The sequence below is a fragment of the Sarcophilus harrisii genome, chromosome X (genome assembly GCF_902635505.1).
Source record: "Sarcophilus harrisii chromosome X, mSarHar1.11, whole genome shotgun sequence".
NCBI classification, from domain to species: domain Eukaryota; kingdom Metazoa; phylum Chordata; class Mammalia; order Dasyuromorphia; family Dasyuridae; genus Sarcophilus; species Sarcophilus harrisii.
This window is the reverse complement of record NC_045432.1, coordinates 39,273,927-39,298,003: the sequence shown is the minus strand read 5'-3', so window position 1 is coordinate 39,298,003 and position 24,077 is coordinate 39,273,927. Positions and strand designations below refer to the sequence as shown.

Here is a 24,077-nt window from a genome sequence, read left to right as displayed (position 1 = left end):
CAAGTTTCTGATAAAAACTCCATTTCTCAAATATAGGGAACTGAGCCAGATTTAAAAAAATAACTTAATTATTTAACTTATAATTAATTTATTTAATAATTTAATTATATATAATAATTAAATTTAATTTATAATTAATTTAATTATTTAAAAATAATTTTAAAAATAAGCGATTTGCAATTGATAAATGGTCAAAGGTTACCAACAGGCAGTTTTCAGAAGAAATTAAAATTCTCAATAGTCACATGAAAAAAAGCTTTAAATCACTACTAATTAGAGAAATGCACATTAAAACTACTTCTGAGATACCAGCTCACACCTACCAGATTGGCAATATGACAGAAAAGGAAACTGACAAATGATTGGGGTGTAAAGCAGGGACTTTTTGTAGAGATGTGAACTAATTTATTTTGTAGAACAATTTGGAATTAATAAGCAAAGGACTATAAAACTGTGCCTACCTTTGACCCAGTAATAGCACCACTAAGTATGTATCCCAATGAGGTTAAAGAAAAGAGAACAGGAATTATACATACAAAACATTTATAGCAGTCCTTTTTGTGGTGGCAAAGACTTGGAAACTGAAGGGATGCCCTTCAATTGTGGAATGGCTGAACAAGTTGGGGTATATGTTTATGATGTAATATTACTGTGCTATAAGAAATGACAAGTAGGATGCTTGTGAAAGGTTTAAGTTACTCTGACCAAGATGATGATTCAAGAAAATTACAAAGGACCCATGATGCAAAATGCTATCCACCGGCAGAGAGAGTACTGATGAACTCTGAGTATAGACTGAAATAGATATTTTTTTCGCTTTCTTTATGTTTCTTGTGAGTGTTTTTGCAACATAGATAATATGGAAATACGTTTTGCATGACTTTACATGTATAATTGACATTATATTTCTTGCCTTCTCAAAGGTGTGTGTGTGGGGGGAATGGGAAAGAGAATTTGGAACTAAAATATTTTTTAAAATTAATGTTAAAAATAAATAATTCATACTGTGAAAGGCATATGATCTGTTTTTCTTTTAATTTTTAAAAATAATTTGCCCTTTAATATTAAGTTCTTGGGGAGGATTCTGGGAAGATGGTAGAGTAGGCTGGTAAATTTCAAGCTCTCCAGATTTCCCCCACAAATAGGATAAATTTACACCTCAGGGTGAACCTAGACTGGTGAAAAAATCAAGAAGACTTGGAGCAGAACAGTCACATGAATGAACCCCCACAGAAATATACTATGGAAATAGGGAAGTCTTCAGAGGAGGACACTGAAGTAAAAAAAAAAAAAGCTTCTACCTCCCCAAAATACTGTGAAATGGCTCCCTGCCCAGAGAGAATTGATAGAACTCAAAAAAGAATTTAAAAATCAAATGAGAAACATTGAGGAAAAACTAAAAGTAAAACTAAAAACCATTCAAGAAAAAGAAGATGATGATATAAAAAAAGTTAACAAACTAGAAAAGGGGATACAGAGTCTCAAAGATGAAAATATCAAAAATTAGAATTGGGCAAGGGGAAGGCAGTGAAGCTATGAGAAACCAAGAAATAACAAAACAGATGATAAAGAATGAGAAAATAGAACAGAATGTGAAACATAAGAAAAATGACAGATCTGGAGAACAGATCAAGAAGAAAAAAAATATAAGAATAATTGGACTGCCTGAAAGTTATGACCAAGAAAAGAACCTTGACACAATAATGCAGGAAACAATCCAAGAAAATTGTCCTGGAGTGACAGAACATGAGGGGAAAGTAGGAAAAGGAAAAAATCCAACGATCATTACCTCAACAAGATCCTTTGTGGAAAACACACAGGAATATTAATGCCAAATTTTGAAAGCCCCACATCAAAGAGAAAATTTTGCAACAAAAAAGAAAAAACAATTCAAATATGCTGAAGATACAATTAGAATTGTACAGGATTTATCAGCAGCTATAATAAAAGACCACAAGTCCTGGAATCATATCTACCAGCAATCAAAAGAACTAGCCCTGTGGCCAAAATTTTCACATCGAGCAAAATTATCCATAATATTGAATGAAAAAAATGGACATTTCAACAAATTTGCAGATTTTCAAAACTTTCTCCCAACCAAACCTGAACTTAATAGAAAATTTAACATATAAGAGTCAATATCAAAGATCAATTTCAAGGAACTCAACATGGACAAATGGGTTTTTTTTGACATGGGAAATGTACACTATATGTTTAATATTCATATCAACAATAGGGTAGCTTAAAAGAAATATTGGCAGAGTTAAGGTAAAAATAGTAATTACATTATACGAATGAAATTCAGAGGAAGAATAGACACAGAAGCATTAGAGGAGGGAGGAGGGCTCATAGTTCTGAAAACCTATTCACATTGGGAATGGGTTTAATAGGCAACATTATATATACCATGAAGGGTATAGCACCCTCCAAAATCTATAAAGAAATAAGGGGGGAGAAATGGGCAGATTGGGGAATTAAAGGGGGTGAGAAGAGCACAAGGGAGGGATCTATGGGTGGGGGAAGGTTAAGTAATAACAAGGCAAACTAAGGAGCAGAATTAAAGCAAAGTCAACAGGGATAGGAAAGATATGTGGTATGTGTGTGTATCTCTATATACATATGTATACATTAAATATATTTTTTTCTTAACTATAGCTTGCTTGGGGATGGTGGGGGGATGAAAAAGGGAAAAAGAATAAAGTAAGTAAGGTGTTCAGCAGAGAACAAAAGAACAATTTACAAGGAAGTAAAGAAAAATAGACATTCATGAATATAATTTCTTCTACTAATATGCTAATATACTTTCTTGATCTGGTAATTTGTCGTTATGTATTTTGAATTCTCCCTGATCTTCTGCTGGGCACATGACAATCTTCTCTTTTGTTTTGTATTCCTTTTCTGTTTTTCTAGGGGGTTTTAAATTCTGTTTATTTTTTAAAATAAAATTTAAAAAAACCTACTGCTCTCCTATTCATTCTGCTGTGTAGCCAGTTTGCCTTAGTCATATCCTCCTCAATCTCCCATTTGCTGAGCATGTGCGCCTAATTATTAATATGATTGTAAATTCCTCTTTTTCCATAGTCTTTAGTATCTTAATGGGAAGCATTCTTATTTTCCATTATATAATATTTCTTTGTAATTGTCTAATTCCATAAAGAATTTATCATTCTTTTAATTAGTATTCATCCTATAGTTTAATTTATGAATTATTGTAGGAACTACTATATTAGCTTGTTCTAACCTGAAAATTCAACATCTCTCTAATTGTTTAACTTTTTAAAACAGTTCTTGCATTCACTTAGAATGTATGATAGAATACGAAGGTATTAGACTAAATCTAATTTCTGCCAGACTACTTTCCAGTTCTTACCAAATAGGGAGTTCTTTCCTAAGTAATTTATGTTTTCCAGTTTATCAAACACTGGGTTATTGACATTGCTTCTGATTCTCCTTTGTTTAGTCTCTTCTACTAATCTATTTCTCTATTTTTAACCAATACCAAATGGTATCATTGGCTGATGCATTATATTTATATTTTAATTTGAGGTCTAGAAGCGCTATTCTATATTCATCATTACCCCATTTCATTATTTTCTTCTATATTCTAGATCTTTTAATTCTGCCAACACTTTATCAAATTATATAAAATATCATTTTGATAGTTTAATTGTGATAGCATTAAAACTGTAAAGTAACCTTGGTAGTACTGTCATTTTTATTACACTGACACAGCCCAGTTTTGAACACTGAATATTCCTTTGGCTAATTGTCATTCTTTATTTCTTCAAGGAGCACTTTGTAATTGACTCTATGAAAGTCTTTCATGTGTTTTGAGAGATTGATACCAAATATTTTGTGCATTTTGTAATTTGGAATGGGATTTTTCTTTCTAGTATTGTCTCTTAGATTTTGTTCTAAATATCTAGAAGTACTGCTTAATTTTGAGAGTTGATTTTGTAATCTGCAATTTGGTTGAAGCTATTGTCTCATTTAATATCTTTGCTGATTCCCTAGGATTTTCTAAGTAAACCACCCTGTCATCAGCAAGTAGGGATAATTTCATTTCCTCTTTATCTATGGCTTTCATTTTTTGTTTTATTGCTATTGCTTAGCATTTGTAGAATTATATAAAAACATTGAGGAGAGTGGTCCTCTGGTATTTATTAGGAAAGGTTCTATCTAGTTTATCCCTATTGTATGTGATGTTTGTTTTTGGTTTTAGATAGATAGTTTTTAATGATATAAAAAATTTTTAAATGATAGTTAACATTCATATGGTATTTACTATGTGTAGCCATGTGCTAAGTGCTTTATAATTATTATCTTATTATGGAAACTGAGGCAGAGAAAAGTGAAATGACTTGCCCAATGTCACACAGCTTGTGTCTTCCTGAACCCAGGCTCAGAACTTTATTCACTGTGCTAACTGTCTCTTTCCCCAAAATACTTTTAGCTGTACTTTGTAGGGCCTTTTGTTTCATTTTGTTAACAGACCTTTTCTGCACTGAGATAATCACATAGTTTGGGATATTTGTTTTAATATATGCTGATTGTTTTTCTAATGTTGAACCATCTTTGCATCCTTGGTGTAAATCCAATCTGATCATAATGAATGATGTCTTAGATGAATTCTCTGTGGGACAGGATTTCATCTAAGTTTTTGAATCAATATTCATTAATACGTCGATATTTATATAGAGCTCCCCTTCTGGGCTTTGATCTTCCCTGATTTAGGCACCAGGATTATATTTATCTCAAAAGGAGTCTGGTATGGTTCTCTTTCCTGTTCTGAGAAAAAAAAATTATGTAGCATTGTTTTTCTAGTTATTTATTCATAAAATTATTAGAATGGAAGGTTCTTGAAAGCAGATTCCCTTGTGATCCAAGCATCCTCTAGGGCTTCCTTCAATTCTGTACCATTTCCTTGTACCCCACTCTCACTTCAGCTTTCAAGCCGCACAAAGCTGTCCCATGCATTCCCACTCCCACACTCCCACACCGGGACAATAAATGAGGCTGAATCCCTATGGACAATCATAACCTACTTGAAGTCCTTCCTCCATGAGAAACCTTCTCCTCTCATTCCCTCAACATCCCAGGGATGCTGCACCCCTGCTGCCATTGTTCAGAACTCTCATGGCCCAAGGACTGTTCCCCTCATCCTCAACTGAAAATTTTCCATTTTAAAAGCTTTCCACTTCTTCTGGGTGCTTCTGAAGGCCTGTTCCATAAGTAATATACTTGCTTTCATCTTAAACCTCTCCCTTTCTTATCCCTTCCATCTCTTCCACTCCCTGAGGCCTGGCTCCCTCCTGATGACACAGCCCTCCTGGCTCCCTTTTCCACTCTTTCACTCACACAGCCCGACTCACTCATGGAGGTGAGGAAATCAGAATGCCCCCCTCTCCCCACTGCCTCTTCCAGGCTCTCCCCGTATGGACCACCATCTCTCAGAAACTTTCCTCCATGAGATTCATTCAATCCATACTGACCAATCAAGATTCTAGGCACTGTTGTCTACTGAATTCTAGGACAATCCCCTTCCTTTGTCAACCATTTTAGTGCCTGACTCACAGTGTCTCTCCTCCTCCAACCCCTGCCCTCACATGAGGGGACTTCAGCATCCATAGTGAGAGTCCCTCCAAAACCCTAAACTCCCAGTTCCTCAACTTGCTCATAGCCCATGACCTCCTCCTCCACCTCACCGCAGTCACACATGGTCATGCCCTGGATCTTGCCATCACCCACAGATGCACGGCTTCCATGTTTGTGGGTTCTGAAATTGCCTTCCCCCATCATAGCTTGTGACCATACCACCTCTCCCTCTGCAGCTGGAACCCCAAACTCTGGTTTTTGTCCTTATGATGACTTCCAATCCCTCCATTCCCCTGCCCTTTGCCAGACCATTACTCCCACAGGGCTTCCGCTCTCCTCCCTTCCCCATTTTGGCCCCTGGGTGAACCGGCTCAGTTCCACACTATCTTCTTCTCGAGTTCCTTGCCTCTTTTTCTTGTCAAAGATCTCGCCCTGACAAGCCCCAACCTTGAATATGTCCACCATCTGCTGCCTTCACTCCTCCTCACATGCTGCTGAACCAAGCTAGAGAAGATCACGAGACCACGCTGGCCAGGTTCACTACAAATTGATGTTACATAAGCTCTACTGGGCCCCCCACTGGTGATCCTTTTATACCTTCCTAATAGATTCATTTGGCAGCGGGGCAGTGCTCCTGTGGATACAGTGTCAGACCTGGAGTCAGGAAGACTCCTCTTCCAGAGTTCAAATCTGGCCTCATTCACTGACTAGCTGGGAGACTCTGAGCAAGTCACTTCACCCTGTTTGCCTCAGTTTCCTCTTCTATAAAATGAGCTGGAGAAGAACATGGCAAACCACTCCACTATCTCTGCCAAGAAGACCCCAAATGGGGTCCCTAGGAACAATAGATTCACCATCCTGCTCACTGCAGCAGCTCTTCCAAACCTTTTCCTCCCTGCCTAAACCTCTGTGGGCTCCCTCTCCACTGTCCCTCTCAGCTGAGAACCTCCCCTTCTAATTCACTGGAAAAGTGAAACCATTTGCTCAGAGCTCCCTCTTCTCCCCTCCTCCTCATCTCCCATGAGTCAGATGTTTTCTGCCACTTTTTCATCCTTCACCTGTCTCACATGAAAAAAGGCCTTTCTCTTTGCCCAAGCAAAACCCTGCCCATGCCCGTGGTGATCCCTTTCTCTAGCAGCTTGGCCCCTCCGTCATCCCCCCTTTCACTTATCTTCAATCTCTCCCTTAAACTGACTGCTTCTCCCTCACCTACCAGTCTGCTCGTGTCACCTCCATCCTCATTAAGACTTGACTTGTTCCATCCATCCCTGTTCTCTATCAGCCTACATCTCTCCTCCCTTTTGTGGTCCAACTTTCTACAATCTCTGCCTCTGCTTCCTCTGCTCTTGCTCTCTTCTTAACGCTCTCCAGAGTGCCTTCTGACCCCACCATTCAACTGAAACTGTCCCTTCCAAAGTTTCCAGTGAGTTCTGAATTGCCCAGTTCAGTGGTCTTTTCTCAAGCTCATCCTCGAGCTTTCTGCACTCTTTGCCACCCCTACTGTCTCTCCCAACTTACAAAACTGAATCTTCACCTACCCATTAGACTGTACTACAAACCAATCATCATTAAAATATTTTGTACTACTTTCTTCTCGGCAGTTGATGGAACCTATACAAAAACTGACCATATATTAGGACATAAAGACCTCAAATTCAAATGCAGAAAGGCAGAAATAGTAAATGCACCCTTCTCAGGTCAGGATGCAATAAAAATTACATTCAATAAAAAGCCAGGGGAAAATAGACCAAAAAATAATTGGAAACTAAATAATCTCATCCTAAAGAATGAATGGGTGAAACAGCAAATCATAGACACCATTAATAATTTCACCCAAGAGAATGACAACAATGAGACAACATACCAAAATTTGTGGGATGCAGCCAAGGTGGTAATAAGGGGAAATTTTATATCTCCAGAGGACCTACTTACATAAAATAGAGAAAGAGAAGGTCAACAAATTGGGCTTGCAACTAAAAAACATATTTTGTACTGATTAAAAAGAAGAGAGGTTGATCAGTGGCTCAGATTAGGTAGACAAAATATAGAAGCAAAAAAAGCAGAGTAGAATAATATTTGATAAACCCAAAGATCCCAGTTACTGAAGGAAGGATTCACTATGTGACAAAAACTTCTGGGTAAACGAGAAAGCGATCTGACAGAAATTAGGATCATCATATCATATCCCAAAATAAGCTACAAATGGACACATGACAAATATCAAAAATAAAAAGTCACATCATAAATAAATTAGAGGTCAAGGAAGAGATTACCTTTTATATCTCTGGATAGATGAAGAGTTCATCAGTAAACCAAATGATAGAATCATACAAGATAAAATGTGCGATTTGGGGTATATAAAGTTCAAAAGGTGAAGTCCTGTATAGCAAAAAGGAGAAGAGAAACAGGCAATTGAGAAATATCTTTGAAGCAATTTTCATTCATGAGAGTCTCATTTCCAAGATTTATAAGGAACTGATTTATGACAAAGAACCATTCCCTAATAGACTAAGGGTCAAAGGCTACCAACAGGCAGTTTTCAATGGATGAAATCCAGGCTGCCAATAAGCATAGGAAAAAATTCTCTAAATCACTAGCAAGTAGGGAAATGCAAATTAAAGTAACCTCCCACCTATCAGATGGGCAAAAATAATACATATTGGAAGGCCAGTGGGAAAACAGGTACACCAATGCAGGGTTGTGAAACTGAATTGGTTCAGCCATTCTGGAAAGCAAGTTACCAAACTGGGAATACTCTTTGATCCAGCTATATATATATTCCAAAGAAATTAAAGAAGATGGAAGAGGATCTACACATACAAAAATACTTAGTGTCTCTTTTTGTGGTGGTCAAGAAATTGGAAATTAAGGCTGTCCTATTAGGGAATAGCTAAACAAACCGTGGGATGGCAATTAAGAAGTGGACAGTTCCAGAGGAAACTGTGAAGACCTCTTGGAACTGACGCAAATTGAAATGACTAGAACCAGGAAAACAATTTATACAATGACCACAGAATTATAGAGAAAAACAACTTTGAAGAATTTTAGAACTCTGATCAATGCAATGATAATTCCCAAGAGGAAGCATTTAATGAATTTAAAAGGAAAGAGAGGGGGAAGGAGCAATTTTTGTCAGAATCAATGGGGGACTTTTATTGTATTGGTTTGTTTTTTATAATTGCTCAATGGAGAGTTGATAGTGTTGTTAAGATATAGTAATTGAAAATACTTGTTACTACCTAGTCTTGGAACGTGTGATTCTCCAAAGAATCTGGGTCTATTACTAAGGAAGAGCCAGTCACTAAATCTGCTTTGGGTTCCCACCACTCACTCCCTAGCATCTACATCAGCAGCCAGTAAGTATCTTGATGGTAAATGAGATCCATGTTACTCTCAATGCTGACAATGACTGGCTTTTTGTTTGAAAAATTATTAAATACCTACTGTGCTGCAGGAAATGTTCCATAAAGACAAAAAAAAAAAAAAGAAACAATTTCTATTCCCTCTGAGCTTCAATTTCTTTTCTTAACTGCATCATCATCATCATCATCATTATTATACTTAATTCTAAAATTAACAATCATTTCCAAACTTAATTTGACCTTCCTGTTATCCCTCTCCCAGCACTAAGTAAAGAGAAATAGAAACCTGAAGAACAAATCCTTTGATAAATATCTATGTAGTCCAGGAAGAAAGATTCCCATATTGGCCCTGACTGAAAATATATTTTGTTTTAAGTTCATCACCAGTCAGAAGGTGTTGTGCATTTCACCTTCGTTCCTTTGCATTTGTGCTTTATCACTGCATTGATCAGAGTCTTTCAAAGTCATTTTTCTGCTTAGAAGTTTTAGAATGTCCTGTATAATGCTGTGATCAGACTGCATGAATTATTCTCCTGATTCTCCTTCCTTCCATTGATATCAGTTCATAGAGGACTTCCCAGTGGTCTCTAAAACTACCCCTTCATCATTTCTTCTGGTACAGTAATATTCCATGACATCCATATGCCGCAGTTTGTTTAATTATTCCCTAATAAGAGGACAGCCCCCTCCTTTCCAATTTCTGGCTACCACAAAAAGAGTTGCTCCAAGTATTTTCATATCTACGGATCCCTTCCCTTTTTTCTTTGATGTCTTTGAGGTCTAGGCCTGGTAATGACATAAATGGGACAAGAGGTACTTACAATTTGGTAACTTTCTGGGCATGGTTTCAAATGGCTTTTTTTTTTTCATTTTAAGAACCCAGTCTTCCCATCTTACTGAGGCTGAAAGTACAGAGAGTAAGGGGGGCTGGGCAGATGGTAATACTGATCAGCATTTCTGATCTCGGCCAGTTTGTCTTCCTCATCTCTCACCATATTGGTGCAAGATTTAGGGCTTTAATGGGGATCCCTTATTGATTTAGCCCTATTGTTTCTTAAATTTTTTCCATTTGCGGCTCCTTTCTCTCCCCTTCTCCACCCCAGAGAAATTTGTATGTGAACCTGGGTACAGAGTTATATAAGAGATATACAAAATAAACATAAAAAATCCTAAAATTTTATTTTAAAACAATTCTTTGGTGTATATATATATGTGGATATATAGAAAATCTTTCCATTTATTAAAGATGAAAGCAAATTTGCATGCTAATGAGATGGATGTGCTTGTTTTATTTTGCATCAAGAATTAAATCTTGGCAGCATGTTTGATCCTTTTTACTGTTACCAAATTGTTTCCAGCCACAGTTGAAGAAATTCTGGCTTAGCTTTACTGAACCTCTCATCTCCCAGGCTCAAGGAATCCATCAACCTCAGCCCCCCCAGACAGCAGGGATTGTAAAGGTGACCCCACCCTAACCAGCTCCAAATTACTTTCCAGAATGGCTGAAGCAAGTCAGTTGCACCAGCACCAAACTACCATACCGGAATTTTTTTCTTTGTAAATTTAGACCATTTTCCCCTTATCAATCTTAATATTTCCCCCCTAAGAACCCCCCTATTTTATCTGCTAATACAGCTTGTTTATACACAGTGATTTGTATGTTATCTCCCTCCTTTCCATTGGGACCCCCTTAATTAAGAGCAGGCTTGGTTTTGGTTTGGGGGTTTGGGTGGGATTGGTTTGGTTTTGCCTTCCTTTGTAACTCTGGTGATTAGCACGGTGCCTGGCACATAATAGGTACTTAATAAATGCTGGTGGACTGGCTGATTGTGGATTCCTTGGCTTTTTTGCCTTTGAAAAATGGCTGGATTTTCAAGACATTTTCAGTGTTCTTGGAGCTGAAGGGAGAACAAACTAATGGTATCAAATGTGCTCAGGTAATGCTGAGAGTAACTCATCCCTTTCTCCCCCTTTCCCATCCTAATGTCATTTTTTCCCTTAAATGTATAGGTTCAGAAAATAATTTCTATAAAGCAAAAGACATCATCCCTAAACGTAGTCATTTTTCCAAGAATCATTGCTCTGCCCCTTTTTTTTTTTTTTTTTTTCCCTCTTTTTGCCGCAGTTCTGTACTACGCAGCTGTAAGGTTTGCTGCAGTCTCTCTCTCTGGTCCCTAGGGACAGCATCTCCAAAATAAACAGGATTGGTCTCTAGAGCTGGCAGCATCCGTCCAGCGCTCTAGCAGGCTAGTCCGATGCTAGGGAAAGCTTAGGATGCGAAAATCTCTGGAGGGATCTTAGAGGGACTTAGGTCCCTTTTTTTCTTTCTAGGTAGGCACCTGTACAGCGCCCACATTGGGGTCGTCTAATTCTTCGCTGCTAGGTTCGTGGGGTCGGAGGATGTGGAGCGGGAACGCCAGCGCGCCGGAGAAGGCCGCCCAGGCCCCAGCCCCCGTCCGGGAGGTGGTCCAGCAGAAGCCGACCCCAGCCTCAGCGATGGAACCGACGGAACCGAAGATGACCCCCAATCCAGTCCGGTATGGGCTTCTGCATAAGGCGGGGTTGCCCCCGGTCCCCAACCGGAGCGGGGCCCCTCACGGGCCCGGCCCGGGCCCGGGCCCGGCCCCCGCCCCGCCCCGCCCAGCCCGGCCCCGCCCCAGCCCGGGAGGTGATGCTGCAGAAGGCAACCCTGGGCCCCGCCCCACCCCAGGATGGGATGCGGCAGAAAGCAATCCCGGGCCCGGCCCTGGGCCAAGCCTCGATCCCAGTCCCAGCCCCCGCACCCGGGGGGGGGCGGCCGAAAGCTACCCTGGGCCTGGCCCCGGCCCCCGCTCTGGCCTCGCCCCCGGCCCAACCCCCCGGGGGGATCCGACAGAAAGCGACCCCGGGCCCCGCCCCAGTCCAGGAGGGGGTTCGGCCGAAAGCAATCCCGGGCTCGGCCCCGGCCCCGCCCCTGGCTCCGGCTCCGGCCCCAGCCCCCGGGGGGGTCTGGCCGAAAACAACCCCGGGCCCGGCCCTGACTCCGGGTCTAGCTCCAGCCCCGGCTCCGGCCCCACCCCCAGGGGGGGTCTGGCTGAAAGCAATCCCGGGCCCGGCTCTGACTCCGGCCCTGGCTCCGCCATCCGCCCCGCATCGGCCCCCGCATCGGCCCCCGCATCGGCCCCGGGGGGGTTCCGGCCGAAAGCGACATCGGCCCCGGCCTTGACTCCGGCCATGGCTCCGCCCCCGGCCCCCGCACCGGCCCCCGGGGGGTTCCGGCCCAAAGCAACCCAGGCCCCCGTCCTGACTCCGGCGATGACTCCGCCCCCGGCCCCGGCACCAGCCCCCGGGGGGTTCCAGCCCAAAGCAACCCAGGCCCCGTCCTGGCTCCGGCGATGGCTCCGCCCCCGGCCCCGGCAGCAGCCCCCGGGGGGTTCCAGCCCAAAGCAACCCAGGCCCCAGTCCTGGCTCCGGCGATGACTCCGCCCCCGGCCCCGGCAGCAGCCCCCGGGGGGTTCCAGCCCAAAGCAACCCAGGCCCCAGTCCTGGCTCCGGCGATGACTCCGCCCCCGGCCCCAGCACCAGCCCCCGGGGGGTTCCGGCCAACCCCGGCCCCGGCCCTGACTCCGGCGATGACTCCGCCCCCGGCCCCGGCACCAGCCCCCGGGGGGTTCCAGCCAAAAGCAACCCCAGGCCGGCTCCGGTGATGACTCCGCCCCCGGCCCCAGTAAACCCCCCGGGGTCTGGAAAGCAGCCCGGCCCGGTCCACTCCGGCGTGACTCCGCCCCGGCCCCAGCACCCCCCGGGGCCGGCCTAAAACAACCCCGGCCCGGCCTGCTCCGGCCATGGTTCCTGCCCCGGCCCTGACTCCGGCCATGGTTCCGACCATGGTTCCGGCCATGGTTCTGGCCCCGGCTATGGCCCCGGCTATGGCTCCAGCCCCGGCCCCAGCACCCCGCTCCCGGGGTTCCCGGCCCGGCCCAGGCCCCGTCCTGGCTCCGGCGATGACTCCGCCCCCGGCCCCAGTACCAGCCCCCGGGGGGTTCCGACCCAAAGCAACCCCAGTCCCTGTTCTGACACCGGCGATGACTCCGCCCTCGGCCCCAGTACCAGCCCCTGGGGGGGTCTGGCCCAAAGCAGCCCCGGCCCCGGCCCCGGCCCCGCTCCGGCGATGACTCCGCCCCGGCCCCAGCACCAAGCGCCCGGGGTCGGCCCCGGCCCGGCCCCGGCCCCGGCCCCGGCCCAGACTCCGGCGATGACTCCGCCCCCGGCCCCAGCACCAGCCCCCGGGGGCCCCAAAGCAGCCCGGCCCGGCCCCGGCTCGGCGTGCTCCGCCCCCGGCCCCAGCACCAGCGCCCGGGGGAGGTTCGGCCCAAAGCAACCCCAGCCCCGGCCCAGACTCTTGGCTCCCCCCCGGCCCACCAGCGCCCGGGGGTCGGCCGCCCCCGGCCCGGCTCGGTTGGCTCCCCCCCGGCCCAGCACCAGCGCCCGGGGGGGTCCGGCCCAAAGCAGCCCCGGCCCCGGCCCAGACTCCGGTCATGGCTCCGCCCCCGGCCCCAGCACCAGCGCCCGGGGGGGGTCCGACCCAAAGCAGTCCCGAACCAGACTCCGGCGATGACTCCGCCCCCGGCCCCAGCACCAGTGCCCGGGGGACCGCGGCCCTCCGGCCCCAGCCCAGACTCCGACTCCGATCATGGCTCCGCCCCCGGCCCCAGCACCAGCGCCCGGGGTGTCCCGGCAGCCCCGGCCCAGACTCCGGTCATGGCTCCGCCCCCGGCCCCAGCACCAGCGCCCGGGGGTGTCCGGCCCAAAGCAGCCCCAGCCCAGACTCCGGTCATGGCTCCGCCCCGGCCCCAGCACCAGCGCCCGGGGGTGTCCGGCCCAGACCAGCCCCGGCCCAGACTCCGGCCATGGCTCCCCCCCGGCCCCAGCACCAGCGCCGGGGGGGTCCGGCCCAAGCAGCCCAAGCACCGGCGGCCAGGCCGCCGGCTCCGCCCCCGGCCCCAGCACCAGCGCCCGGGGGAGTCCGACCCAAAGCAGCCCAAGCACCGGCCCAGACTCAGGCCATGGGACCACCCCCGGCCCCAGCACCAGCGCCCGGGGGAGTCCGACCCAAAGCAGCCCAAGCACCGGCCCAGACTCAGGCCATGGGTCCACCCCCGGCCCCAGCACCAGCGCCCGGGGGGGTCCGGCCCAAAGCAACCCAGGCTATGGCTCCGCCCCCGGCCCCAGCACCAGCGCCCGGGGGGGTCCGGCCCAAAGCAACCCAGGCTATGGCTCCGCCCCCGGCCCCAGCACCAGCCCCAGGTGGGGTCCGGCCCAAAGTAACCCAGGCCCAGGCCCCAGCTCCAGCACCTGCCCCCGGGGGAGGCCGACCAAAGGCAGCCCCGGCCCAGGCCCAGGCCCCGGCCCAGGCCCAGGCCCAGGCCCAGGCCCAGGCCCCTGGGGGGGCCCGGCAGCAACTCCGGGCTCGGTTCCAGCTCCAGCCCCAGTCCCAGCTCGGGAGCCTAATCTAGTCAGGGTGAAGACCGAGCCTTGCCCAGTCCTGGACTTGACCCAGAACAAGGCCGCCCCAGACCCGGCCCAGGAGGAGAGGCGACTGCGTCGGCCAACGACGGCGCCGGCGGCGCGCGCTCGCGCAGCAGCAACGCGCCGCTCAGCGCAACACGCGCCAGCTACAGCGCCAGATGCAGCGTCAGATGCAGCGCCAGCAGCAGCAGCAGCAGCAGCGTCAGCAGCAGCGCCTGCAGCAGCGTCTGCAGCAGCGCCTGCAGCAGCAGCAGCAGCAGCGGCACTATCAGCGGCAGCAGCGGCGATTGCAGCAGCGACTACTTCAACAACAACAGCAGCAGCAGCAGCAGCAGCAGCAGCAGCAGCAGCAACAGCAGCAGCAGCAGCAGCAGCAGCAGCAGCAGCAGCAGCAGGCGGCTCAGCAGTCAGTCCGGCGCTTAACCCAGGGGGTGATTCGAGAGGAGCTGATCCCGGGCCCGAACCCAGTTCGGGTGGTGTTGCGTCGAAAGATAGGCCCGAACCCTCCCCAGGGGGTGGTCTGCTGGCAGAAGAGCGGCCCGACTTGGGTCCTCGAGGTGGTCCGGGAGAGGCCCGTAGTGGTCCCAGTTCCTGGGGTTGCTCCTCCTGCTCCTCCTGCTCCTCCTGCTCCTCCTGCTCCTCCTGCTCCTCCTGCTCTTCCTGCTCAGGCTCGGGAGCAGAGGCTGGAGGAGCAGAGGCTGCCGGGGAGGGCTGCGGGGGCAGGGCTGGCCAGCACACAAGGTCGGGGGCACGGGTCCGGCACGGTGGGGTCCGACCCGGGTGGGGTCCCGGCCGTGGGGTCCCGGCCGGTGGGGTCCCGGCCGGTGGGGTCCCGACCGGGGTCCCGGGGGGCCTTGGGAAGGCAGCAGTGAAAGTGGATACTCGAGCCCTAGACGTGGAGGCCTACCTAGAGAGGAAGGCCAAAAAGGAGAAGAGGAGGAGGGAGAAGGAGAAGAGGAAGAAGGAGAAGAAGGAGATAGAGGTAGTGAACTTGGTGGACGATGATGATGATGTGCAGGTGGTGGAGGTGAAGAAGGATGAGGATGATGATGTGCAGGTGGTGGAGGTGGTGGAGGTGAAAGATGATGATGATGATGTGCAGATAGTGGAGGTGGCGGACAATGAGGCAGTTGAGGTGGTGGATTTGTTGGATGACGATGATGACTTTAACTATGGGGTAGCCGGCCCGGCACCCAGGGACAACGAAGACGAACTGTGGTTCCAGCTTCTTCAGATAGAGGATTTTGGAGGGCCCTTGGGACCCTGCCTGCCTCTGTTTGAGGACTTAGAGGACTGGACCCATACTCGGGTCCGATCCGTCATCGCCGGCTGGGTGATGGATTATTTATGCATGAATATCTGCCACGCCTTCTGTGATGACCTCTTGGAGGAATTCAATCAGAACATCACTGCCATGGAGGCTGTTTCTTGTGGGGTCCACAATCGGTCGCTCCTTCAGCTAAAAACTGTGCATATTTGTCAGTTCTTAAAAAGAATCTGCAAAGGGAAATGCATAGACATGCGCTTTGATGGCAACACAGTCAGTACTCCCTTGGAGTCAGCACTGGCTATGTGGGTTAGATTGGGCTACTCAAAAGATGTGCGTTTTGAAGATATCTATGATTTACTTCGAATCCAGGCTGTAGCAATATGCCTGGAGAAAAAAGGTTTCCGAGAAGCAGAGGCAGTCTTTAGGAGAGTGTTTGGGGAAAATGACAGCAATAGGCCTCTGAAAAAGATCCTGTTCAGAGTAGTGGCTAAGAAAGATCCTAACCATACTTTTTTTAGCTACTTCAGCTATGACTGCCTGATAAGGAAAGTCAAAGCTTTCGTGCACCATGTGATAAATGAAAAATCTTCCAGCTTTCTGATTAAGAAAGCTACCAAAATAGTGAAAAATACTCCCGTGGCAGGTACAGTTGTCAGGGAGGCTGACGCAAATCCTAACCCCGACATCGATGAGGACTCTGCAGATGGCCCAAAATTTCTAGTCAAGTCTGACATGAATTACTTCTCTCTCACACAAATGAAAGGACGAAAAACAAAGCAGAGAGATGACACAGGCAGAGAAACAGGCCCTCAAAGGAAAAAGGCCAAGCAGAAATGCAAAAACATCGTCGTTGACGATGTGGAAACCATCGAAGATGACTACGAAGATGACAATGAAGCAGGCACCTCGGACAGACCCTCTGGTAAGAAAAGGAGATCCTGGACCTGGGAGGAAGACATGAAGCTGAGATCCGGGGTGAAAAAGTATGGAGAGGGCCAGTGGAAGAAAATCCTCTCACGCTATGGGTTCCAAGACCGAACCAACGTGATGTTAAAGGACAGATGGAGAACCATAAAGAAAGCCGAAGTACTCTCTTCAGACAGTGAAGACTGAGGAGTTAAGGTGAAAAAGGTAACTCAAAAGAGACAAAAACATCTCGATCAATGAGTTTCAAACTTAACCAGTCAATGTTGTGTTCTGAAGTTTTAAAAATGTTTCGGTGTGATAGTATATTTTCTCTGAAACTAAGTCATTTGACAGGCTTCTTCTTACTATTTTCTTAAGCCTTATACTCACAGGAAAAGTCAGATTTCTGAATTGTGCCACATACTTTCTTACATACACACATGAAGCCTAAAGAAGAAAACAATTCTGACCATTATTCTGTTCGGTTTACACGAAATAACCTGAAAAAGTCTTTTATCAAACCAAATTTGAATGTTCTGAGCCACTGCAGAATGTTGTCCCCTTAAACTAGGGGACAATGGCCTGGTTTTCTGGTCTTAGTATGTCATTTAAGTTTTAAGGCTCTCTGATAAAATCTCAAGTGTACAATGTTACTTCAGCATTATCTAGCTTCCCACGAGGGAGGTTGACGACATAAACGATATATCTACAACAAAACTTATACTCTTATTAAGTGACACAGCCCTGTCTGGGTTTGTAAATTTCTCTCCAAACAGAGATCCATCTTCTTTCTCTCCTCCCTCCTCCAAGTGAGAAAGCAAAAAAAAAAAAAACAAAAAAAAAAACAAAAAAAAAAACAAAAAAAAATTCAAAAATACAAAAATAAACAAAAAAAAAAAACAAAAAAAACAAGAATAAAATCCTTGTTATAAACATAAATGGTCATTCAAAGAAATTTCTGCTTTTGGCTATGTTTAAAAAAATGAAGTGTCAATCAGCCCTCTGAGTCTGTCATCTTTCTATCAAGAAATGGGTAACCTGTTTCATCATGATCTTCTTAAATTGTGATTGGTTATTGTGATCAGAGTTTCTAAGTCTTTCAAAGTTGATTGTCTTTACAATATTGTTGTTATTGTATAAATTGTTCTCCAACTTTGTTCCAATAGACATTTAACTTAAATGTTAGGCTAGACTTCTGTAGTACATGAAAAAAATGTACACCAAGTTCTATAATTTTGATGTTATTTAACATAACGCCAGCAAAGTGGTTGAATTGTACTGTGAACGCTTGAGACTTGATACCTCAATTAGCAATTTTAATATCACTCTGATTATTACTGCTTAGCTTAAGTGTGTTGTTCACTTCTCCAGGATTTTGTTCTTTACATGTCTTGGTCAAGGAATTATATAGAATGACTTATTAGTAGCTTTGAATGTACCAAATTAGCTAGAATGTGTTTCTTCCTTAAATTAGCAAATAGGAACAAATAACACCTGCCAATTTCATTTATGATAATTCTAGAGTTGCTTGGCCTCTGTTATACGTGGAAGTTTGTATATAGAATTTAAGAAAGTGTGTCTGTGTGTTCCTTCCATTTCCTATCAAATTCAGTCTTTAAAAAATAAACTTTTCTGTTTCAATGTTCCAAATCTTTCTCACGGATTCAATTATTTGTACGGCCGCAGCAGAGCCAAAGTAATTGGCTGTTCCAAATGAAAAGCCCCTGTCTGGCATCTTTTTTGCCTTTAAGAGGGGAGAGGGGGCAACGGGAGCAGAATCACCACGGGTTTTTCCTTTTTTCTTTAGAAATCTTTTGTTTTTAAAGAATCCAGTGGGGAAATAAGGGTTACTGTCATCTTTATGGGAATGTGTCTGTTCTGTAGAATAAGGAACAAACGCCCAGGCTTATCTTGCCAGTCTCCTCTGCTTATAAACCTCCTAAAGTTTCCTGTTGCTCATGCTGGTATTCTCAGTGTCCCACATTTCCCATCTTGATTTCACACTATTCCCTTTCACGAGCAAATTAGCCAGCAAGCTGTTTGCAGATCTCCTACTGCACCCTCCCTACTCCAAACCCCTCTTCTTTGAGGGAAGGTATGCTTTGCTGTAAACCCAGCTGCTAATGCCGATTCACATCAGCGGCCATGCTGATCTGGGCTGGACACGTGGCTGTGCAGAGCTTTGCTGCGATTCTTACAATGTGCCAGTAGAATCAAATGAGAAGACATACAGAAAGCCATTTTCCCACTTTAAGGTGCTATCTAAATGCTAGCTATGTTATGGCTGTTACTAGTAGTATTTTATGAGACAAATATCCTAATAGCCATACCAGCGAAGGCTGAAGCAAAATAAATTACGAAGCAGCATTATTAATGAATAGCAAATACATTTTTAAAATAAAATCCCAGGGGAAAAAACCTGCAGGAATTTGTTTTAAAACTCATTCACTATGATCAAGTTAGATTTATAATGAGGATGCACAGAGGTTCCAATATGACAAGAATAATTAATAAGCATATCCCCAAAAATATAACAAAACCACATTATATATTTAGATGCAGAAAAACCCTGACAGAGTACAGCTCATTTAAGCTAACAATCCTATATAACATAGTCATAGGAAGATCTTTTTAATATGATAAAGAAGTATTTAAAATCCAAAGCTAGCATTATGTGCAATTTTTTTCTTTTGCAATAGATCAGGTAAAGCAAAGATTGTCCCTTTCCCTCACGTTATTTGACATGGTTTAGAAATGTCAGTAATAGCAAAAAAAACCCAGACTTGAGAAATTAAATACATAAAAAGAGACAAAAGAGGAGAGTTATCCCTATTTGCTGGTGATTTACTTATAAAGCCCTGAGGAATCAGCAAAGGAAAAAAAAACAATGAATTGCTTCATTAAAGTAACCGATTTTTTTTTCAAAATATGCTCACAAAATCAATATTATTTCTTTATAGCAATAACAGAATCTAGGAGGAAATACTAGAAAGGGAAACCCTATTCAAAATAACTGGAAAATGAATGCAATATTTAGGAATCAATCTACCAAAGCACATTCAATAACTGTATAGATCCAGTTGCAAAATGATCCTTTAAGAAATAAAGAGGGCTATTCAATGCTTATGGCTAGTTCCAACGTGATAAAGATGACAATGCTGTCAAAATTAGCTTTATACCGACAGTGCCGTACTGCCGAACTACCAAAGGGGTACTTTACAAAGGGAGATAAAAATCAAAATAATTTGGAGGGGAAAAAAAATCTAGAATAAGGAAATAATGAAGGGAAAAAAAAGAACAAGGAAAGAATTAACAGTTCTAGACTTGACATTATTTTACAAAACAATACTCATCAAGTCTATTTGGCATGGGTTAAAAATTAGAAAAATAGATCAGTGGAAGAGACTAGACAAGAGAGAATCATAAATAACCGAACTTAGTAGCACAGCATTTGATAACTCTGAAAACATAAATTAATAAGGAAAGGACTCTCTACTTGACAAAAACTGCTGGAAAAATAGAAAGCAGTCTGTCAGAAGCTAGGTCAACATCTTACACTATACTCCCCCCCCAAATTTGAAAAGGGATATGCAAATTGAATGTTAAAAATACAATTTACAAGGGTGGGAGATCATATACCTTTCACAGCTGTGGGAGGCAGTGGATATTTTTTTTCTTTTTTTCACTTAATAGTATTTTTTTATTTTTTTCCAATTACATGGAAAGATAGTTTTCCAACATTCAGTTGTGAGATTTTGAGCTCCAGATTTTTTCCCTCCCTTTCCTCGTCCCCCCCAAGACAGTAAGCGATCCGATAGAAGTTATACATATACAATCCTGTTAAACACACTTTCATATAAGCCAAGTTGTCAAAGAATCAGAAAAAAGGAAAAAAAAAAACACATGAGAAAGAAAAATAAATTTAAAAAATGAAAATAGTATGCTTCAGTACATATTCAGTCTCCATAATTCTTTTTCTGGGTGTGGATGGCTCTTTCACGCCCAAGTCTTTTGAAATTGTCTTGGATCACTATATTGCTGAGAAGAGCTAAGTCTATCATAGTTCTACTGGTTCTACTCACTTTCCTCAGTGTCAGTTCATGGAAATATTTTCCATGTTTTTCCAAAATCTGCCTGATCATCATTTCTTATAGAGCAAGGATATTTCATTACATTCATATATCACATGTTATTCAGCTATTCCCCAATTTATGGGCATCTCCTTAACTTCCAATTCTTTTGGTGGCAGTGAGTTCTTAATTTTATCTATAAGATAAAACATCATTTTCATTAAATAAAATTGAAAATCTTTTGCATGGACATGTTGACGGGGAAAAAATCTCCGATAAAGGTTTAATAGTCAAGATATGCATGTAACTGGCAAACATATAAGACCAAAAGGCAATTCCTTGATAAGTAGACAAAGGATATGATCAGTTATCTAAAGAAAATTGCAAACTATTAACAGCCATGTAAAAGAATGTATCAAATCACTAATGACATGAGACATGAAAATCATAACGCTGAGGTTTTACTTCACATCCAGAAAATTGGCAAAGGAGACGAAAGATGGAACTAGAGGTGGTGGGACTGTAGAAAGATAGGTACACGAATGCACTGTTGGAAGAGTTGTGAATTGTTCCAACTACTTTGGAAAACACTTTAGAATTAGATGAATAAAATGCTTAAAATGTCCATTGTCTTTGATCCAGAGAATCTGCTGCATGGAACATACCCCACGGGGAGCAAAAACAAAAAAGAAAGGCCCCATGTACACCATATTATTTTTCAGAGACTTCACTCCTATAGGCAGCATGCAGCATGCAGCCTGTAACGCTCCCCAGTACGGCCCAAACCAGATTAAAATGTAATTGGGAAATATCTAATAAGATAAAAAATATAGTGAAGCACAGATAATATTACATTTTCAAACTATGTCAATATATGGCCTACAGGACCCTCATTAATAGTTTAGTGGCCCCCCCCCTTTTTTTGAGTTTGCCAGCACTGATTTATAATAGCACTTTTTGCAGTAACAAAAGCCAAAAACCAAAGTAGATGTCCGCAGATTGAGGATTGGCTAACCAAAGTGTGGTATATGAATGTCATGGGATATTATGACGCTATAAGAGAGAAAATGTGACTGGAGAAGCCATAGGTGGGTCAAAACGTATTTATTAAGAGCTGCTGTGTGCCAGACACTGGGCTAAGCACTGGTGATTCAAAAAGAAGGCAAAAAATACAATCCCTGCCCTGGAGAAGCTCACAGTCTAACAGGAAGACAAGAAAACAAGCTGTGGGGGGAGAGGGAGGGAAGGAACTAATAAAGAAAAGGAAGGCATTAGAATTAAAAGGTGTTGAGACAGGCTTCCTGGAGAAGATGAGAAGTCAATAGACAGAAAGGAGGAGGGAGGACATCTTAGATATGAGGGACAGCCAGAGAAAACGCCCAGAGCCAAGAGATGGGTGTTTTGTTCCTGGAACATCCAAGAAGTCAGTGTCTCTAGATGGAAGAGTAAGAAGACTGGAAAGGGCTATGAGAGGTTCAGGTTGGGAAGGGCTTTGCATGCCAAAGCATTCTGTATTTGCTTTTAGAGGTAATGGGGAGCCACTGGAGTTTATGGAGTAGGAGAGTAACGTGGTTGGACCTATGCTTTAAAGATCACTTGGGCGGCTGAATGAAGAATGGATCGGAAGTTGAGAGAGGCTTGGGGCAGGCAGACTTTCCAGCAGCTGCTGCGATAGTCCAGGTGGGAGGTGATGAAGGCCTGCACTAAAAGTGGTGACAGTTTCAGAGGAGAGAAGAGGGCATATTTAAGAGATGTTGCCAAGGTGAAACCAACGGGTCTTAGGTATGGGCGGGAAGGGAGAGAGGAAAGAGTCCAGCTTGCGAGCCTGAGGGATTGGGAGGATGGTGTTACTGTCAACAGTAAGAAGGGAGGTAGGAGTGGGGAGGGTTTACAGGGAAAGAGAATGTTCTGTTTGGGCCACAGTGAGTTTAAGACATCTATGGAACATCTCTCTTGTACAAGATTCTGAAAGGGCAGTTGGAGATTCGAGATTGAAGGTCGGCAGAGAGATTGGGGCAGGATATAGGGAGATTTGAGAGCTCTCAGTATGAGCTGACCAAGTAGTGTGTGTATGGAGAAGAGAAAAGGGCCTAGGACGGGACCCTGTGATACACCTATAGTTGGAGGATGTGATCTGGATGAGGTCCTAGAGATGGGGAAGGAACTATTGGCTAGGCAGGAGGAAAACGAGGAGAGATGGTGGCGTGGAAACCTAGAAAGAAGACAGTATGAAGGAGAAGAAGGTGCTCGAGTGTCAAAAGTTGCAGAGGTGGAGGCGAGGATTGAGAAAGAGCTGTTAGATTTGGCAAAGAAGTGAATACTGGTAACTTTGGAGAGAGCTAGTTCTTTCTCAATAGTGTTTTATTTTTCCAACTACAGTCTTTGACATTCATTTTTGGAAGATTTTGACTTCCAAATTTTTCTCCCTCCCTCCTTTCCTTACCCCCTCCCTAAGTCAGCAAGCAATCCAATCCAAATTAAACACGTGCTATCCTTCTGAACGTATTTCCATTATTTGTCCGATTTAGTGAGAAAAATCAGCCAAAAGGGAAAAGAAACATGAGAAAGAAAAAGCAAACAAACAAAAAAGGTGAAAATACAATGCTTTGATCTACATTCAGTCTCCATAGTTCTGAATGAGCAGCTTCAATGAAATGATGAGGTTGGAAGCCAGATTTTAAGGGGTTAAGAAGTGAAAGAAGAACCTATGGTACAGGGCCTTCAAAGAGCAGAGGAGATAAAAGGACAAGAGGAGGGGCGGGGGGGTTCTCGAAGATCGGAGAGATGTGAGCATTTTTGTGGACAATACAAACAAGGTGCTGGTACATAGGGAGAGATATAAATGATGGAGTGCAGTTGACAGAGAGGGCAATCTGGTGGAGGAGACGAGGTGGAAAAGGATCACTTGAGTACATCAAAGCTTCAGAGAGAGAGAAGGCAGTTAGGTGGTGCTGCAGGGCACAAAGTGCCCACCGAGTCAGGAACGCTCACCTTCCTGAGTTCCAAGCTGGCTTCAGACACTTACTAGCCGTGTGACCCTGGACAGGTCACTTTACCTGTCTTCCTCAGTTTCCTTATCTGTCAAATGAGCTGGAGTAGGAAATGGTGAATCGCTCCAGTATCTCTGCCGGGATATCCTTAATGGAGGTCACAGAGTCAGACAAAACTGAAAAACTACTGGACAACAAAGGATTAGGAAGCAAGGGAAGATATGTGAAATGATGCAAAGAGAAGAAGAACCAGGAAGACCATCCATATAGCACAAGTATAAAAAACAAAGAACAATCGAAACCAAATCCTGTGAAATCATAACAATCTAGCTCGAACCCAAAGAAATGAGAGGTACCTCTGCTTCACAGATGTGGA

The 24,077-nt window shown here is 44.7% G+C and overlaps 2 protein-coding genes across 3 annotated transcripts; both read left to right on the top strand.

The window, feature by feature from the left end:
- The first annotated feature begins 11,357 nt into the window (after positions 1 to 11,357).
- Positions 11,358 to 12,424, top strand: LOC116420357 (basic proline-rich protein-like). Its single transcript, XM_031945059.1, has one exon. The coding sequence runs from the start codon at positions 11,358 to 11,360 to the stop codon at positions 12,414 to 12,416; it is 1,059 nt and encodes a 352-aa protein (XP_031800919.1). The 3' UTR covers positions 12,417 to 12,424.
- Positions 12,425 to 12,481: 57 nt separating this feature from the next.
- LOC116420208 (skin secretory protein xP2-like) lies at positions 12,482 to 14,549 on the top strand. 2 transcript variants are annotated; one of them, XM_031944522.1, is made up of 6 exons: positions 12,482 to 12,534; positions 12,745 to 12,890; positions 12,966 to 13,087; positions 13,165 to 13,221; positions 13,424 to 13,514; positions 13,962 to 14,549. In XM_031944522.1, exons 1-6 carry the CDS (start codon positions 12,494 to 12,496, stop codon positions 14,450 to 14,452), a joined length of 948 nt encoding a protein of 315 aa, XP_031800382.1. In that variant the 5' UTR covers positions 12,482 to 12,493; the 3' UTR covers positions 14,453 to 14,549. The 2 variants fall into 2 exon arrangements, with proteins under 2 accessions (XP_031800382.1, XP_031800383.1); XM_031944523.1 differs by lacking the exons at positions 12,482 to 12,534; positions 12,745 to 12,890; positions 12,966 to 13,087; positions 13,165 to 13,221 and having other exon boundaries at positions 13,424 to 13,579; positions 14,113 to 14,549.
- The last annotated feature ends 9,528 nt before the right edge of the window (positions 14,550 to 24,077 follow it).